A 20222-nucleotide genomic window follows, 5' to 3' on the forward strand; every position below is an offset into this window, starting at 1 on the left:
TGGAAGTTTTTGTGGGTCCAGTAGGGCTATTGTTTTCTCTCTCTCTTTTCTATAAGATGGAGATATTTTGTAGTTCGCATGTTCCTGTGATTTGTCTCAGCGTGTCAGTACAGCACTTGGCTGTGTGGAGAAGCTTCAGTTTAGCCCAAATTCTCTTCCTCCAAACAGATGTCTCCCTTCTGCTCTTTGACAAACAGCTCCAGAGAGCTGATGAGCAGCAGAGATCCTGATGAAACATTAAACTGGATGTGATTTGCTGTTCACAACAGAAAAATGTCCTTCGCAGCCTCCTTGGTGGTTTTAACATAAGCCTTTTGTAGTTGTGTTTACGGAGGGCCGATCCAAACTGAGGCGACGTGTGAGCCTGGTGCAAGACCTCTGAGTCATCGCCCACATCTACAGTTTGCTCAAAGAGCGCCGATGTTGTGTTCACTGACTGCTGTTGGGCGTTTCCAGCTGCACAGACTGCTGTAAGTCAATTTACAGATATTACAGTTGGGTCGATTTCCAGTTTTGCCGGTCTGGTCCGGTCCGGTCCGAGCATAAACTGGTTTGATTTTTATTCCCAACGCAATACACTTTTTAAACAAGGCAGGATAGTCATTGCTTTTTAATGTAGCTCTGATTTTATTGATCTATACAGCTTTTCGTGTGACTTTTTGTGATTTTATGAGTCTCATGAGTGAGAGTGCTTTTTCATGTCATTGGAGCTCCCTGCCGAAGGCAATTTCCTGCCACTATGTGATAGACAAAGTTTTTTTTTATCTTGAATCTTTAATTTTATGCAAACTGGCTGAACCAGCGTTTGTCAGCAAGTCAAATTGTATTAGTAATTAGCAATATGACAGCATGAATTATATCATATTATTGCTGTTATGGATTTGAAGCTGAGAAAACAGCTGTCCTGATTGGCTGCAGGTGTGTGAGCTGAACTTTCATTGGGCGCTGTGTTTCTATTTATATCTGTCGCTCGCTTTGAAAGCACCACATTGGACGAGGACTGGCTAATACCCGAAGCTGAAATTAGGAATTATTTGAAAGTTAAATGAAAATGTCCTTTTTTCACTATGAGAAAACTAAACACAGTGTCAGCTGGCTGGAGGGAGATCCGAGGGAAGCTGAAAGTTTCTGCTGAGGTAAATGACCATCACTAAAAACAAGCTAGGCTAACATTACTAGCTGTCTTGTATGTAATTTCCAAATAATATCACAATAAAAGGTGTGTTTTCTGATTTAAAAAGCAACATTAGTGAGCATCTTAAACTTGTATTGCATGGAGTAAATGTGCAGGCGTTACTTTTCTCCTTAAAAGTAACATTACAGACACAGGTAGATAACAAATAGGTTACTCACCCATCTTCTTTTCTTTATGTGCTCGATTATGCCAAAAATCCAAAAACAATTATTTTGGACAATATTGAAATCACGAATATTTTCCTTTTCTCCTTTTGTTTTTTTATTATTTGGCCACTTTATGTTTAAACTTTAGATGATTAAAAAGATTTGACATGTTGTCATGTGGTGCAGACACCACCATGCAGCAGATCTTGCATTTTATTATTTTTTGCTCCATGTCGGATGCCTCGTATCTAATCTGTTCTGCCTAATTTGCTCACCAAACGCTGTCACACTTCTTCCGTCATCTTTCCTCGCGCTGATACAACTCGCCTCGCTGGTTGTGTCGGCTGCAGGTGTTGAGCTCAGTCTGAGGGAAGGAGGCGTCAATATGCACGTGGCGTTCAGGACTCGAGACAAAATAAGGGCAAAACAGAATGTGGAAAAATAATTGTTTTTCTCGATTACATTGTTTTTATAATTGTTGGGAGCTGAAATTGAAATGTGATTAATTGCACAGCCCTAGTGGGATACCTGGTTAAATTTGGTAAACCGATCCTTGGCTTCATATCAGACATGTTTGACAGATTCACTCAAAAAACCCAAACCTATTATTTACCAAAAGGTACAATATGAATGTTATTGTCATGTAGCTTCAGTGAAGAGTTTAAAAAGAAAGATGATGCTCACATACAATGAAAAGACCTTTTTTTCATACCTGGAAGGTTCATTTCGCAAATGCAAACAAAACTTAAAGGTGGATTTAGGGGAAAGCGGAGAGTTGAGGAGGTTAATAGTATTTTGAGTGGCTGTGCAGGCTGCAGGCGGGTGTTGTGTTACCTCTGATTGGTGGAGATGAAGTCGTGCTCCCGGGAGCAGCTGCAATTATCTAGATTCTGAGGGAATATGGAGGCTTCGATTTGTAATAGAGACCAGCGCTGATTTCTCTCTGTGTGTTCGGAGAAGGAAACAACAGGAGGTGGATAGATAATAAATGTTTAACCTCTGTGTGTCTCTCACATGCTGCTGAGGTGAGTTTCGAGTGCAGGAAGTCTCATTTTCTGCTGGTGATTTGATGGGAATGTGTCCAAGCACAGATTCTAGGAATGTCTCTGGTGAGCGTTTTTCATATCTGCCATGTGTTTTAAATTCTTCATGCAGAGGTCGGTGTTTATCTAAAGCTGAAGTCGGTTTCCTTCAGTCTGGTTTTGTCTGATTCACAGATTACAGCTCCTCTTCTCTGTCTCAGACCACTGTGAAGGACTTGCTCCTGGTTCTTACTTTTGTGTGAATGCAAATGTTTCGTTTTGCACGTGTTACGACGACCACACGGTTGAAACTTCTGTACCTCAGTGCAACACAAAAGCACTGAAGTCATGCGAACGTCCTCGAGAAGCTGCAGAACAAGAACAAACATACTGATGAACAGAGCATCAGTAAAAGAAAACTCATACCTGTGTGCTCTCGCTCGAGGGAGCCTGTATCTCCTTCCAGAGGGAAGAGGGATGAATTCCACCAACAGCGGGTGGTCCGAGCCGGACGAGATTCAAGTCTAAAATTTAATTTGAAAAGCTCCAAAATTCTCCACAGAGCGGTGAAGGGGTGACGTATTTTTGTCGGCCAAACAGGAAGCTAGCATCGCACTGGTTCACTTGTCAAAAACCTTCTGGGATTTTTGTTTTTCGCCAAAAATAATCTCTGTGCGAACACAAGTTTATGATGCTTACACGTTTTGTTCAGCGTGATAATCTTCACAGATGAACACCACTTTTGTGTGTTTTGAAGCTTAAATGAAATCTCCAGGAGCAAAAAGCTGTTTTTAGGCTTTAAACCAACGACATCGCGGTCGCACGACTTAAACGTCAAAACTACAAACACTGTAAAAACGTGAAAACACAATCAAAAAATATTATAAACAGATGAATCTACAAGTTCGAGTGCATCTCTGTAAAGCTGTAAAGGCGGCAAGTGGGTTTAATGAGTTGGGTGGGATGACGTCTAACGACAAACTCGCCACTCGCCTTTTTTAAGACGAGTAAAATCTTAAAGTTCAAAAACTGCGTCTATATGGACCTATTTTGTGTTGCAGAACAAAACATCTAAATATCTTTAGCCTGTGTTAACCATAGACGTTATTTAAGACATTTTACCAAAAATTAAAAAAAAAAAAAACAGGGACTTTAAGACGAGGAAAGTAGACGTACAAAAATACTAAATAATACTAAATAATTTTAGGATTCATTACTTCACCACTCTTTTTATTGTCTCAAACACCACCAATAACTAACTGAGACAGCTGGGCTTTGTACCCAGGTTCTTTTAAAACTCTCTATATATATAGTATACATATTAAACAAAAATAACTCAATTTCAGCCTGAATTCTTTCTGAATCTGCAACATGTTGCTCCTCCATTGTTTTGCAGACTAACGACACATTCCGGTGCCGACTATTTACTGGAGTTTTCCACCAGTCGGCGCTCCGATCTCATACTGTTGCTCATACGGCGTTAGAAAGTATTTGCACGCATGGCCGTTGTTGGCTGTTCGGTTCTCCTCTCCTCTCATTTTAAATGTCCGTTAGTTTGTCGCTGACATTTTAGTCTCATCCCGTCTCGTCTGCGAAAATGAAACACAGATTCAGTCATAGTTTTCATTATCAAGATCAGGGGTGGGCGGTATGTCCTTTGAAGTAACCGCAATATTCTTGGGCCATATCATCATATCATATCATGGCTCACGGTTTATGTCACAATATTTCAAATCTCCTCAAAAGCTTCTTAAATCCTGGACTGGACAACAAATTCAAATGTCACGATATGACGAAATACGTAGATAATGATACTGTGACAATATTTAGGGATGACTGTTTGTACTTTGACAAAATATTAACACAATGACATTTTTGATTATCACCAGTAATGTGGACTTAATGACTTACGTGGGTGAACGCCGCATTAGAACAAGTAGAAGAGTCTGATAAGTTTAGAAAAGTGCATCACTTTACTGCAGCCTTCAAAATCAGGAAAAGACAACACTTCGTATCATGATATGACGATATCCGAAATCTCAGACGGTATGTGGTCTCGTGTCACGGTGTGTATAATGTTTATTGTCCAGCCTCAGGTGGACTATATATCTTATATAGTTGATGTATCCACGTGCATAGAGTCACAGTCACGTCGTTTTTATAAACCACCTCACGGTTAAAGATGCCGCAGTGTCTGTTTAACTCTGCAAACATCCAACTGTCCACCTGAAGCTTCAGGTCCACAAAAACATCGACACTTCCTGCCTGAGACGAGCCTGGTCCTTCAAAATAAAAGCACAATATTCCCTACTTGATTTATTTAAGTATAGCAATAAAAATTTCACATAAAAGTACATTATTTAACTTTAACTACTTAATTTATTACCATGTTTCTTAAATGTTATTATAATAGTAGTCACATTATTATATGACAGTAGCTGCTTTAACTTTATTGTACTTTATTTAACTTTATTATAACTGCAGATCATTCAGTTTTTTAAAATTTTATTTTAGTAGTTAACATTTGTTTGAAGGACATTTAAAAATATTGCAATATATATATATATATATATACATATATATATATATATATATATATATAGAGAGAGAGAGAGAGAGAGAGAGAGAGAGAGAGAGAGATAGTGTATTACAGTAAAGGTTGAATAATTTTGGTCAATGAAATGAACGCTGGTATTAATTTTAGGTCAGAACATTTTAAATCTGCAGATATTGTTTCAGTTTGAAATCTTGAGACTTCCTGCTGAAGACATCAGTCTGTAGAAGATATTACCGAATTCCTGGACTCCCTGCTGTGATTAACGTCTATCTGGAGGAAAAGAGCCTCCTCTCTCCTCTCTGCCCCCGTCGTTACCTCGACCTCCTTCCTTCCCCCTCCTCTTTCCTCAGACTTCCCTTTTCTCCTCCTCTCTCCTTCCCTTCACGCCGCTGGTGTCCAAGATTCTTTGGCTTCATGCTGTGATGAACGTCCGTCAGCGCACTCGACAGCTGAGCGTCTCCTCCGTCACCTCCCATCCAACCTCTTCCTCTCCAGTCTCCACAAATCACCCAAGGACTTGTCGCCTTCCTCCTCAGCTCTTTGCCTCCTCGCTCCTCCTCTCTCCTCCTCTCTTCTCCTCTCTCCTCCTCCTCTCTTCTCCTCTCTCCTCCTCTCCTCCTCTCTCCTCAGCTCTTTGCCTCCTCCTTTCTCCTCACTCATCCTCTCTTCTCCTCTCTCCTCCTCTCCTCCCCTCCTCATCTCCTCCTCTCTTCTCCTCTCTCCTCCCGTCTTCTCTCTTCTGCTTGTTTCCTCCCCCTCTCCACCTCTCTTCTCCTCTCTCCTCCTCTCTTCTCCTCTCTCCTCCTTCTCCTCTCCTCCTCTTCTCCTCCTCTCTCCTCTTCTCCTCCTCTCTCCTCTCTTCTCCTCTCTCCTCCTCCTCTCCTCTCCTCCTCCTCTCCTCCTCTATCCTCTTCCTCTCCTCTCCTCCTCCTCTCCTCCTCCTCTCTCCTCCTCTCTCCTCCTCTGTCCTCTTCCTCTCCTCCTCCTCTCCTCCTCCTCTCTCCTCTTCCTCTCTTCTCGTCTCTCCTGCTTCTCTTCTCCTCTCTCCTCCTCCTCTCTCCTCTTCCTCTCCTCTCCTCTTCCTCTCTTCTCCTCTCTCCTCCTCCTTTCCTCCTCCCCCACGTCATCTCAACCATCAACAGTGTTTTAGTCCATGTGTATTTATTCATTTGAATCGTCCCTTTTAACATAAACTAAACCTAAAAACCAAAACCAAAACTAAACCTGGTCTCTAGTCAAGACCAGACTAACTAACTAACCAGGACTTGACCGAGACCAGAGGGTGCTGAGACCGAGACAAGACCAAGACTTTCAGAGACCGACACTGAGTCAAGACCAAGACTTGATGGGACCGAGACAGAGTCAAGAACAAGACCTTAAGCAACTGAGATCGAGTCAAGACCAAGACTTTCAGGGGCCCAGATGGAGACAACACCAACCCTTTAAGGGAACGAGACTGAATCAAGACCAAAACTTTAAGGGACCAAGACGGAGACAAGACCAAGACTTAAAGGGACCATGACTAAGACACGACTGAGAACAGAGGTTGCCGAGACAAGACCAAGACTTTAAGGGGCCGAGACTGAGTCAGGACCAAGACCTCAAGGGGCCGAGATGGAGCCAAGACTATATATACTGTATACATACATGTCTTAGTTTATATATGTATGTCTTGGTTTTTGGTTTTGAGACAGAGACAAGGCCGAGACAAGACCGAGTCAAAATGCGTTCGATTCCAAGAGGAACCCAAGACCCTCTAAAAGTGGTCTTAAGACCAAGACCGATCTCGAGGACTACAACACTAACGATCCACTTTCATAATCTCCATCGGTCCTCTTCTTCGTCTCTTTCTGCTACTTGTCGGTAGTTCAACTTTTGACGAATGTCTTCTGGACCTGTCCTCATCTTCTCTGATACTCTCTCTCTTTGTCCTCTTTATTCAAATTGTGAGAAATTAACTTCTTCTGTGCGTCGTCATCTCACAGACCTCCCGTCGTCATCTTGGCTCTTTCTCTTCAGCTTCTCTTCTTCCCTAAACTTGAATGTTTGTCCGAGCTCCAAACAGCTGTGGAGTCCCGCTCCTCCTTCGTAATCTCCTCCATCTGTCTTTTTCTTCCCTCTCCTCCTCCGTCATTTCTTCACCTCCTTTAGAGTTTCTCACCTCCTGCTGCTCCATCGTCCTCTGGACCTCCTCTGCCCTCATTTCTCTTTTTGGTTCGCCGTCTCTCCTCCTTGTTAAATTTCACTCCCTTCATGATAAATGTTCATCAGAGGAGTCGCTAACCTGGACATCTGTCAGCCTCATTAAGCGTTGGCTGATTCTGTTTCTGATTATAAGTTTTTATTTTCGTCTTATTGTTTGAGCAAGAAAAGAATCCAAAACTAAAAGCTTCGTTTTCAGCAGATTTAGACTCCCACGATCATTTGTCATCAATTTGGAGGTATTTTTTACTTCTTTTTTTTTGGAATTGGATGTCCAATAGTTTTCTAACTTCTGTGTCTGTCTTTTTGTCCGTCTCTGTCTCCACAGCTCGGTGGCGGTGCTGAGGGACTGCATGAAAAACAAAAGTCTGGTTCATTTTTTCCAGGAGAGACAGACGACTCTGAACCATTCTTTACCTCTGGAGACGTACCTGCTCAAACCCGTGCAGAGGATCCTCAAATACCACCTGCTACTACAGGTGATACTGCAGATACTACACCCAGTACCTCTAACATGACCCACTGCTACAGGTGATACTACAGATACTACACCCAGTACCTCTAACATGACCCACTGCTACAGGTGATACTACAAACATTACACTCAGTACCTCAAATACCACCTTCTACTACAGGTGATACTACAAACAATACACTTAATACCTCAAATACCACCTTCTACTACAGGTAATACTCCAGATACTACACTTACTCTTTCAAATACTACCAGATACTACTCTGTGTACTTCAAACATCCCCTTGTACTACAGGTAATACTATTATGCCAACAAATCCTACATGTCACATATATACACGCTATTTAAAATACCATCTCGAACACGACCAAAAAGTAAATCTTGTTCCTCAAGTTCTGCCAAATACCACATCTAGTGTCCAAGTACTATCTACTTGTACAGCTAACACCACAAATACTACATGAAGCTTTGTTCTGTTACCACAGATAGCGTACTTCATGTACTACTTTAAATACAGGTAATTTAACACAGGTAAATTCATGGACTTACAAAAATTTGTAGTATCACTTATACTACCATATCTCAAATACCACCTGTTACTAAAGGTAAAACTTCAAATATTTCATGTACTTCACAAAGCACCTATTTTTTTTTACAGGTTTACCCCTCAAATGCACTGTAATATGACAAAATACTACATGTATTACTTAAAATACCTTTGAGATGTAGTAGTTGAAGTAACACCTGCAAGTCACTTCTTATATACTACATCATTTACCATCTGCAACAACTGCATGTACCTCTCATACCACGAAACAATGCATGTAGTATCTCAAATACCACCTTATACTCCAAACTGCTACAGCTATAACCTTCAGTACTACATAAATTGCCTAAAGTACCATCTGATACAATATGAAAGACCTAAAATACATCATGCAGTCCAAAAAAAGGACTAAAAGACTCAAATGGAAAGATGTACGCGACGTGTTTAGCACTGGACTGATCATAATGATTGAACATTTGATTAGTGGAGTCGTGTGGCGTTAAATATCTTTAGGACTCACTGAGGCTGAGAGATTTCTCAGAGGAAGCTGATGGAGCTTCGTAAAGCTTCGGTTTCTAGGCAACGACTCTGTTTCCTGTCAGTAAACATTGTTTTTGGCTCAAATTACACAGCAGTAAAGTTTGTCCTCCTCTCTGTGAGAAAACATCGAGTGGAGACGGAGGACGCCTGAGGACACAGAGTGTGTCAGCGCTTTGATTTTAAAGATGAACGACTGCGGCGTGCGTTCCACATGTGGGCTTTTGTCGTACGTCATTGTCGGCTCACATCTGCACAGTTTTACTGTCATCAGAGCTCACGACCAATAAAACAAGGAGAAGACTGTGACATCATCATATCGGATGAGGGCCACTGCAGAGGACACGGCTTTTATGTGAATAATGACGAAGAAGTCAAACACATATATTCATGTTTTTTTCTGGAAAATCAGAACTTTGCAATGTATTTGGTAGAAAGCTTCGTACAAAGAAATGAATAATGTGTGCAAAAACCTCAAAATAAAAGCTAGATTTTAGAAGAATTGAAAATGCAGTTTTCCCAAATGGGATTCCTGAATGTCCAGAGGTGGAGGATGAATGTAGGATTTGGCAGTAGCTTGGAGGGAGATTGGAGCGTTTTCCTTCGCTTCCCTGTAGACCAGCAGAGTCTTTTTTTGGATGAAGCTGCAGCAGAAAGACGGTGTAGCTGACGTGGAAGAGGAGTGTTGTGGGAAGAGTTGCGGAGATTGAACACCAGGTGGGGAGCAGCTTTCTGGAGCTGCAGAGGTATGAAGGCCTCCTCCCCGGAAAAGTCAAAGTATCCTGATGTTGTACTGAAGGCTCCTTGAACTACTGCTGACATGTTCGGTGAAGGGACAGTTCATCATCTACTTTCCAGATCAACCCGCAGGCTTATACCAGCTGTGCAGTGCCAGAAACAGGTTGTGATGACAAAAATGCAAAAATGTATTAGAGTTGTCATAAGTTGGGAGAATTCGGGAGAATTGTGACTCCAAGAGGAAACCGGGAGAAGGCAATGAATAACAGGAGTCTCCCATCGGCAGGTATGTCTCTGAGTGGATGTCATGGCTCAATCTGGACAACACAGTCTTACTCTGAACTCGTCACATGGTGGCGGTCGGTCAGTAAGTGACCTTCCACATTGGCGTGTTGTTAAGTGCTTCTCCGTTGTAGAAAAGTCGTAGCAGACGGAACCATGGAGAAAAATAAAAAAATATAGCATAAAAATAGTAAAGCGTCTCACCCATTGGTGCGTGTCTCCACTTCAAGGACAATTTTGAAGAGCTCTTACGAGGGCAAAACAAGTCCCAGCCACGGGGTAGATACTTCATTTCAGCCCCAATTCACATAGACAGTCGGAAAAATAACTCGGCAACTTGGAGATAAATTTATAACACAAGTTGCCGACTAGACATTATGAATGCATTAAAATGGAAAAGCTATATTTATATTGCTATATTTTTCTATTTTTTCGACTCCATGGACTCTTCTGCTGAAGCACGACTCTTCTGTGATAGAGAAGCACTTATCAACATCCGGAAAAGTTGCGTGAGGTTTGGACTGAACGCAGCAGACTGCAAGAGGATCTCCACCAATGGCATACGCCGAGCGGCCAGTCAGACCAGAGGGGAGAAATGAAACTAAAAGCGCCAGACGAAGAGAGGGAGGAGAGCCGGCATCAGGGAGAGGCTGACCCAACTGACCGAGAGCTGCTCCTCTACCAAGCCTTCTTCTGGCTAATGTCCACTCGCAGCAGAATAAAGTGGATGAGATGTGATTGAGGCTCACTCAGCAACAGGAGATCAGAGACTGCTCTGCACACATCTTCACAGAGACATGGTTAACCCCTAACATCCCGGATCAAGTTGCTGCACTGGATGGGCGGACCATGTTCAGAGCCGACTGGACACAAGACTACGATGCAATTTCAAAAAATGCACTGCAGGAATTGTATGATGCCATCAACGACAACATGCCCAAGAAACTGGATGGAATTTTTAATAGTAGCTGCTGATTTTAATCAACTCATCCTTCAACTCCAACGATGTCGCAGGATCAATGACAAATTGCGACATAAATCTACCTCTTGTATTTTAAGGATTTTAGGATGTTTCCAGTATTTTAGGACATTTTTAGAGTTTTATAGAAAGCTGTGTGCCTGTATTTATGACTATACTGTAATACTATGATACCGCGTAAGCCTAGTACTCCAGGATGATAAAAAATGAGTTGCTTGTCTGTCTGATGCTCAATATTTTAAAAAAAGGAGAGAAAGAGAGATTGGGACATCCCCACTGTTGGCAGGGCCCGATCTTCAGGGGCCCCCTGACTCTTTGCTGGACCTGGTGATAATAGTTTATATAATTATTTCTCTAATAAATTCCAGCTCTCTCAGGAATCATCAGTCATGACCTTTACAAACGTCTCGACTCAAACATCTGAAGGTATTCAGCCGACTGTCTCATCCATAAAACATAAAACACACGTGCACTTACACAAGGACACACACACACACGCACACACACACGCACGCAGCTTTTCCCAATAAACTTGTTGAGTTTCTTCGCTGGTTCCCGTCCAAGCCCACCTCTGAGAGGAGAGAGAGAGAGGGTGATGAAACACACACACGCATGTACGTTTACAGCCTGCTCTTTGTTCTCTGGTGTTTGGTCTGTCTTATTGTGTGGACTTGTTGCTCTGTCTACGGTGGCCAGTATAAACACCGGTCAAACATGTGTTTGGAGCTACGCTGGGATTTTCCCATAATCCTCAGCTGGTCCTGCTTCAGTCAGTGCTGTGATGAACTGCTGTGTCAGCCTGGTCACATTGTTTTATTCTGTTAAATCTTTTAATTCACCACTTGAAATAAATTGTTTCAAGAACATCTTAGTTTGAGAAAAAACCATTACATAAATGTTTGTGGCAGTTTAACAAACTGGTCTCATGTCTGAATGTGTTCTCAGGAACTTTCGAAGCACTTTGACAAGAGCGACCCTGGGTATGAGGTCATTGAGGACGCCATCATCACCATGACAGCGGTCGCCTGGTACATCAACGACATGAAGAGGAAACAGGAGCACGCAGTGCGACTGCAGGTACGAGATTATTCTCTGTTTTAATATCTTAAAATAGCGTTTAAGATAAAAAATATTTTAGCATTTATATTTGTCAGCATTAACATTACAATAAAGTACTTATTCTGATGTAGTAATAATAATAATAATATATTTAATGAGTTTGTATATATAATGAGCCAGAGATTATATCATTAATAAATCACCAGATTCCCACTGTGGTCAGATCAGATATGATCTTTCTTTATATGAACTTTTTTCTTTATATGAACTTTTTTTTTTTTTTTTACAAATAAGAAATCTGTCTGAAATTATGATTCTAAACAATGGGCCTCATGCATTAACATTCTCTTAAATTTCTCTTATTTTTTGGAAAGAGTAAATATAAGAGACGTCAACTATAGCAAAATTAAGGCTAACATTTGTGAATTCCAAAAATCAATGGGTGCTAACAAAATAAGAACAAATCCTGAATACAAGCAAATATAACAACAAATTTCTTAGTATATTGTTTATTGCATGAGGCCCAATTATGGGAAAATACCATCTTTCAAATATGATACATCTAGTTAGCAAGTATTTTTTTTAAAAAGAAAAAGCCCCAAAAGATGTTTAGCACTCTCCCAGATAAGAACTGTAGAGGACCTCAGGAGGTTCCCTGAGGAACGCCTTTCAAAGTTTTCACAAACCACAACATCACTGAGCTTTTTATGAAGGTTTCAAGGATGTTTGCTCTAAAGATAAAGTATTATTACTCTTTTACATGCCACCCCTGCATTTGTTCATTGTTATTTAGAGGATTTTTTAAAACTTTGCATTTCTTGATGTTTCCAAAACGCAGCCATTAACATGTGGTTTGGTTGAAAAACAATCACCACTTTGTTGTGGTTAAGAAAAGATCCATTTTTGGCTTTACCCTTTGAAAACTGAGAAAGTTGGCTTGATTTCTTCTTAGAAAAAAAAAATAAAATAAAATAAAATAAAAAAATAAATATATATATATATATACATATCTAAAGAAGGCAATGGGCAATGGGAATTGACCCAAATATTAACAATATATTAGTAGAAAGTTACCAAAAAAAGGTGAAACTTTGCACAAAATAGTTAATTATTAAGGACAGGATATTACCTGGAAAAAATGCCAAAATAAAAGAAAAATGATAAATAAAAAAAATTACATAAAAAATCTTTTCTTTTTTTTTTCTGAAACCTAATTTTAAATATGAAAGTACACCATATTAATGTAATTTCCGGACATCAGCACCAAACTGTGCATGGATACGTACTGACTGATGTGTTTTTAACAACACAACAATGCAGGAAAAGGAGAGATCAGACGGAGACATTTTACTGTTTTGGTTTTTTATGTCTCATGCTTCTTCCAGTCCTGCGGAAAGTCTTGATCTGAAAGAATTAAAACTGTCACAAAGGGTTAAGAAAACTTTCCAGCATCTTTTAGGTTATTAAACCTTTTAACAGTAATCCCTTAACTACACGGGTCAGGCTGTTTGTCCTGATAATCAGCGTCCGGACAGCTTTTCCTCTGCAGGCGTGTAAAGAGACAGACGGGCAGCTCGAGGTCGGCCGGTTGACCTTTAGGTGTCAAACTCTACAACTGCTGCATTCCACAACTTCCCCGACACGTGTTCACATCATGACACGCACAGGAACACGCTATTAACTTGTTCCATCACACGTGTTGGCGTGTCGGCTTCCTCTCATCTCCAGCTGAGTCTTGACACTCCTCCCACTCCCTCTCCAAACTCTGACGGCTTTGCCTTTTAATTTTCTAGTTTTTAGTTTGTCCCTCTCTCTGTTCTACCTGCAGGTTTGTTTCCTTTGAGCCAATTCAGTTTATTTAAATTCAAAGATTCCTAAACTAGAAAAGTCCAGTGGTGGCATCTTTTTACAAAATCTTCATATTATGATTTGACCCACTAAATCCCGTTAATACAGATTATGTCTGTCAAAGGATTAAAAACATAATAATCTAATTACTCACATGCTCTGATTAATTCATCTAAATCAGTCGCATGCATCAGTTTTTGCTCTGAAAGTATTTTTAAAAAAAGTGATTCAGTTGCATTTTGGGAGATGAGTCAAACTGTGAATAATCAAAGTTTTGGTTTGGTTAATGCCTCCACTGCCCAAACTGTCCTCCACTGCCCAAACTGTCCTCCACTGCCCAAACTGTCCTCCACTGCCCAAACTGTCCTCCACTGCCCAAACTGTCCTCCACTGCCCAAACTGTCCTCCACTGCCCAAACTGTCCTCCACTGCCCAAACTGTCCTCCACCGCCCAAACTGTCCTCTACCGCCAAAACTGTCCTCCACCACTCAAACTGTCCTCCTCCATCCAAACTGTCCTCCACCACCCAAACTGTCCTCCACTGCCCAAACTGTCCTCCACCACTCAAACTGTCCTCCACCACTCAAACTGTCCTCCTCCATCCAAACAAACCTTCACTACCCAAACTGTCCTTTACCGCCAAAACTGTCCTCCACCACTCAATCTGTCCTCCTCCATCCAAACTGTCCTCCACCGCCTAAACTGTCCTCCACCGCCCAAACTGTCCTCAACCTTCCAAACTGTAGTAGTAACGTTTTAACACATTATTTTTTCTGAGATTAATTTATCAAAATGAATGCGTTACTTTGACAGCTTTTCTACACATACACGATCATGCCAACATCACGGACGAGTGGTCCATCAATCTGAAGTCGTTTGGCTGTGCAGCCTCAAACTGTGATGGCTTCATTATCATTTCTGCATCTTCCTTCCACTCTTTCTACCAGCTCGTCCTGTGAGGTCAAAGGTCGTCTCCCCTGCCTGTGATTTAGCAGAGGAGCTGACTCACTAACAAACAGTTGTGACTCCTTTCCGGATAGCGAAGAGATTCTGAGGTCATGTGTTTGGGAACAGCTGAGTAGTTCTGACCTGAGTTTCATAACTTCAACCTCTGAAGGCGGACAGAGCAGGAAGCGTCCAGGTGTTGACCTTTGACCTCCCGGCAGCTGAGCCCAGAGGTGAAACGTTCACACCAGCACAGATGGACGAGATTTCACATGGTTTAAAGAGATTTTTTGGTTTTTTTAACGACATATCTTTCCTGTTTGTGTCTCAGTGTTTTTCTTGGCGAGTAGATAACGGGCTGATTTTTTTACATGATTTGAATTTAAGGCAGCAAACTGCTTTAATTGGGAGTTTTCTGGTTTCTGCATGTGTGCAAAGCTGCATCATAACAACCAGCTCCCATTTATGAAAACTCAGCTGTGTTAAATAAAAAAATGAGCAATTCTGAAGGGAGACTGAACAGCCAGTTCTGAGTGACTCAGAGACTATGTCTTGATTAAAATGACGAGCAGGGACATTTCTACGATTTTAGGACATTGAGGGCTTAGCCTGGGGGTCCAGGTTTTTTTTAAATGAACAAGCTATGTTTTTAAGCATTTTATGCACTCCGGCACCTTATTCCTACCTTTAAAACTTTAAAATGAGGAAAAAATGAAATCAGCAACATGAAATGTCCAGTAAACTGGGACAAAATCTGTAAAAGGTATCAAAGAAATCTATATTATAATCTTTATTTATAATTTTATGTTTATTATTAGCCTACAGATAAAGTTATCTATTTTTATTTGAATTTAAAAAATATATTTTTTAGATAATTTTCTTGTAACTTATAAAAGTAATTTTCACACTAATTTTAGGGTCATTTATAGTTCTTTCCGTGTTTTTGAAAGAAATCAAAAGCAGAAATGTTCTTCTGGCTGTTTTGGAAAGACTTGTGACCTTTCACGTCCTCCTCTCAGGAAATCGAGTCGCTGCTGGTGAACTGGAGCGGGCCGGACCTGAGCGGGTTTGGAGAGCTGGTTCTGGAAGGTTCCTTCAAGGTGCAAAGAGTGAAGAAGGAGAGAGCGTTCTTCCTGTTTGATACGATGCTGCTGATCGCCAAGAAGAGACTGGAGCAGTTTGTCTACAGCACGCACATATTCGTACGTTTGTCAAGTTTTATTGTGGATGTCCTGCTTTTAAAAAAAAACCAAAAAAAACTCAGCATTTATTGTCCAATAATGGTCTAAGTGTTTTGTTAAAGATGCAACTGCAGTTTTAATGCAAAAATATTTGGTGTAACAGTCCTCAAAGACTTAAATGATTATTACATAGCATGCAGATAACCGTCCTTTTGACCAGTTTTATGTCTCCTTCCCCGTCTCTCTCCCTCTGTGCTGCAGTGCTGTAACCTGCTGCTGGTGGAGACTCTGAAGGATCCTCTGTGCTTCAAAGTGTCCGATCAGACTATTCCCAAACAGCAGCATGTCGTGCAGGTGAGTGCTGAGGAGAGGGCACCTCACAATACAAATCCTCAACGTCTGAGTCTCCGATACAGAGATGATCCAACGTGTCCTCGCTGCGAACACGTCCTCGCTGCGAACACGTCCTCGCTGCGAACACGTCCTCGCTGCGAACACGTCCTCGCTGCGAACACGTCCTTGCTGCCAGTGAACTCAACAAATGCACATTTCAAATCCAAACTCAAAACCCATCTGTTTAAACTGGCTTACTCCCTCTGATCACAATTGCATTGTCTAATTTTATATTATATTTCTATATTTTATTTTGTCTTTTTAATATTGTGTCTGCTTTTATGTTGATGATGTAAGGTGACCTTGAGTGTCAAGAAAGGCGCCTATAAATAAAATGCATTATTATTATTATTATTATGGTAGGATGAAGCAGCACAGTCCTGATGTTTACACAACAGGGCGGACTGTGAGGATGGTTGGGATTAAGCAAAAGAGGCACATGGTGAGATGTAGAGAAAAAAACCCATACAATCTCACAAAACCAAACGTGAAGCAAACTCCGAACTCCAGAACGGAAATCGGTTTCTTCTGGAACCCAACCGTCTCCCCACCTGCCCGTCCTATGAGCGCACTCGTTATATTCGGTCCGGCCACGTTGTCAAGTGACACCGCCGGTGTCCATTGCATGTGGACGTGCCCGCTGCCATCCGACTGTCCACCAGTGTTTGATAACAACACCACCGGTTCTGTCTGACCGCGTTCTCCTCTGACACGTCTGTAAAAGGTGACTTTTGGCGTCATATTCCAAAAGCTGTGACAGAGCGGCGCTATATGACAAGTTCAGAATGAGAACGAGTTGTACTATGTTGTAAACACATATAAGTGTGTCATAAGTACAGTGAGATACTTTCCTGCTGGTCTCCATGTTTAAAACATCTTTTCTTGCCGCAGACAAAGAACCAGGAGGAGAAGAGGCTGTGGGTTCACTACCTCAAGAGACTGATCGTAGAAAATCATCCTGCGTCTCTGCCACAGAAGGTAAGGATGGAGAGGAAGGGAAGGAGGGAGGAAGGAAGATAAGGAGGAGGAATTATAGCTTCTGTGCAGCAATTTGCCGGGCAATATTAGCAGAAGCAGGAGATGAATTTGAAGACAACTTGAGGCTTGAACTCACAACCTCAGACACCAAAGACAAGTCAGTATCCCAGTGAGATGGTTTCACACTGTGTCTGAGCCGACCAGCAGGGGGCAGGATATCAGCTGTCTGTGCATGGAGAGGCAGATTTCAAACTGCTGCCAAAAATTCACTTATCAAGACCAGACTCTGGGAATCTGCAGTTTTTATCTAGACAGCATAGAGATGTGGATCATTTAAAAGACTGATTTGCTCCACAAGTGAAAAACTGATGTTTACAGATGATGTTTCCCACAGACTGCAATAAGTTTGCACAAGGGCAGAATTCAAAATGCTGCAGAAAATTCACTTTTTCAGATAAAATTCTAAAATGTTCCACTCTTAATCTACCATGACAGCAACATTTTGTCATTTTTTCATGAACCTTGAAGATTTATTTTGCAAGAATTTTGCAAGTTATATGTTTACGGCAGCGTTTACAGCCAAACATTTTGATGCACTGTAGGGTCAGTTTTTGATAAATTAAAAGTCTGTGTAGATGGTTTGTGACGGACAGTCTGAAGATGCCCTGTAGCAAGTTTGGTGTCAACTGATCAAAAAATGTGGGACGAGATCGGTTAAATAAGTTTGACAGTTTTTGATAAAAACAGAGTGATGGACTTTACTAGGGCTGGGTGATATGGGCTAGAAGTTAGATTACAATATGTGTAAGTTGTTGCTGCAAAGCTGTAACACATAAGAAATTTGTCTTTTGAGTTTTCAAACTTTTGAAACGTAGACTGTTGCTGTAGCGCCACCATGAGGACTGTTGGTGTGTGTTTGCAGCTGAGGAAGTGAGACTGGACCGATGTGGTTTATTTGTATGCATGGGAAGCCCTCTGAAAAATAATAATAACACTGAAGAACACAAGCGGGACAAAAAAGTAGCATTAACTGTAGTAGTATTGTTAGAAGCAGTATTATTTGTAGTAGTGCAGGAGCTGAACTTTTATTAACAATAGTAGTACTGGCTGCAGAAGTAGCAGTGCAGTATTATTTGTAGTAACAGCTTGAGTGGTAACAACTAGACTACTGTTTTACGTAGTGGAAGTAGTAGTAGAAGTAAAATTGATTGTATTTGTACCAGTGTAAATCATAGTACTGCATTACCTGCAGCACTTCTATGAGTGGTTGTACTGGCTGTATTGGGAACACTGGACATGGACAGCAGTATTGTTCTGTTCGTCTTTGCTGCCACCTGCTGCTCACTCATGAAAACTCTCTGAAATACTTAAAAGCTGTATCCATCAGAAAAAACCCTGCAGCTGCTGTGTCTTCTGTTCAGCAAAAATGCGTCAAAACCTCAATAAATAAATAATCAGTAACACATTTTCCTGCTGTAGATGGGCCATACTGCTCTGAAGTCCCACAACTATAGCATGCAAAGGTACACTGATTAAACAATACGGTAAAACAACAAAACATACTTTAGAGTATTTTGTACTTTTGGAGACATGGATACAGCCCTGGTTATGCATGTGCCAAAATTACCCATGGATCACAATCACTTTTCTTCTGGTGCATTCAGACACCTTTCACAAGTATTTAAGTTAAGTTTAAATAAAGTTTAAAAAACATGGGGGAAAAAGGCAATGAGCAGCTTGCCAAAGAACTTTCATTTTTTTCTCAGATAATGACATTGTATTTTTATTTATTTATTTTTATTTTCCATTGATTTGTTTGTTTTCTTTTGCTTATTTTTTATTATCTAATTTTCAGGTAATTTTTGTAATTGTTACTTAATTCTTTGCGAATTTCTGGGTCATCTCTTCTTAAGTAGCTCATTGCCTTCTTCCTGTGTTTTAGAACGAAATTAAGTCAATTTGCTCAGGTTTCACACTCCTAATAAGCAATTCACGAGAAGAAAACAAAACATTTTCTTTATTATTTGGTCTTTGTTATGTTTCTAATCATCAGGTCACTTTAGTCCACAGAAACACAGATTTAGAAACTACATCGTCCTCCTCTGATTCTGTAAAACGTGAGTTTCTGATGTGAACAACAAAAAACAGGCTGCTCACTGAGAGTTTGGACCAACAGCTCCTCCTGCTGGTTTAACTGTCGGTTTATATTAGCCTCTGCAGCAGTTAACACGGTTAAACACTGAGCCGTTTTTTCCTTCTTCCTTCTTTTTGTAATAATGCATGTATGACCTCAGCGTTTTGGATCAGAAAGTGAAATAATAAACATCATTATTATAGTTCAAAAAATGGACACACTTTTCCAAAAAAGTCCCATCGTTTTTTGTTTTGCAGCTGTTTGTGTGTGCCATTATCTGTGCCATTCTGCAAAGCAGCTCTGTGCTGCTGCAGAGGGCCACATCACACCCGACTCTTCAGAGAGGAGCCTGATCCTGCTGCCTGCTCTGCCTGCAGTCAACACAGGGTTAACATCCATATGAGGCCCTGCTGCCTGTTAGACTGTCTCCTGATTTACCCTTGTCTCATTATTATTATTATTATTATTATTATTATTATTATTATTATTATTATTATTATTATCATTATCATTATCATTATTATTTTCGGGGCTACCAGAGTTTATTCTAATGCACGAGGCGCTGCCAATAACACAGAGCGATAGATACAGCAGGATTAGACCAATCACAGTGCAGTTTCCTCCAGATGATGACGTACCAGCACACGTAAGCGGTGACAAAGCGTCAGATCGTCTCCTGATTGGTGGAAAAGACCAAAACAAACCTCTTATTGGTTGAAATGCTCTCCAAAGGAACTATGGGAAACCAATATGGCGTTAAGCATCGATGCTAATGTACTTTTATCATCGAAATATGGATAAAATATGGACAGAAGACACCCAATATCAGATCAATATGGATTTATTGAACTAGATCTCGTAAAAACACCCGAATTCCCAGGCTGGACACTGGGGCTTTTTAAGAGCTAAAATGCGTCAGAGACATCCTTCTGAATGGCACAGCCAGCAGCTTTAAAAAGTAAGGCGACCCGACAAACGGTCTCAAAGGATTTTACAATGCGC

The 20222-nt window shown here is 40.9% G+C and overlaps 1 protein-coding gene across 4 annotated transcripts in view; it reads left to right on the forward strand.

Moving 5' to 3' along the window:
* Positions 1–20222, forward strand: part of plekhg2 (pleckstrin homology domain containing, family G (with RhoGef domain) member 2) — a 107800-nt gene that overhangs the window by 79261 nt on the left and 8317 nt on the right. For all 4 annotated transcript variants that reach the window (XM_088078457.1, XM_088078458.1, XM_088078459.1 and 1 more), the window contains 5 exons: positions 7451–7601; positions 11627–11758; positions 15554–15736; positions 15977–16069; positions 17000–17086. In XM_088078457.1, coding sequence (XP_087934583.1) covers positions 7451–7601; positions 11627–11758; positions 15554–15736; positions 15977–16069; positions 17000–17086 — 646 coding nt within the window. The remainder of the gene's footprint in view (positions 1–7450; positions 7602–11626; positions 11759–15553; positions 15737–15976; positions 16070–16999; positions 17087–20222) is intronic.

The sequence above is a fragment of the Plectropomus leopardus genome, chromosome 6 (assembly GCF_026936395.1).
Source record: "Plectropomus leopardus strain MGB_pleo_1.0 chromosome 6, ASM2693639v1, whole genome shotgun sequence".
NCBI lineage: Eukaryota > Metazoa > Chordata > Actinopteri > Perciformes > Serranidae > Plectropomus > Plectropomus leopardus.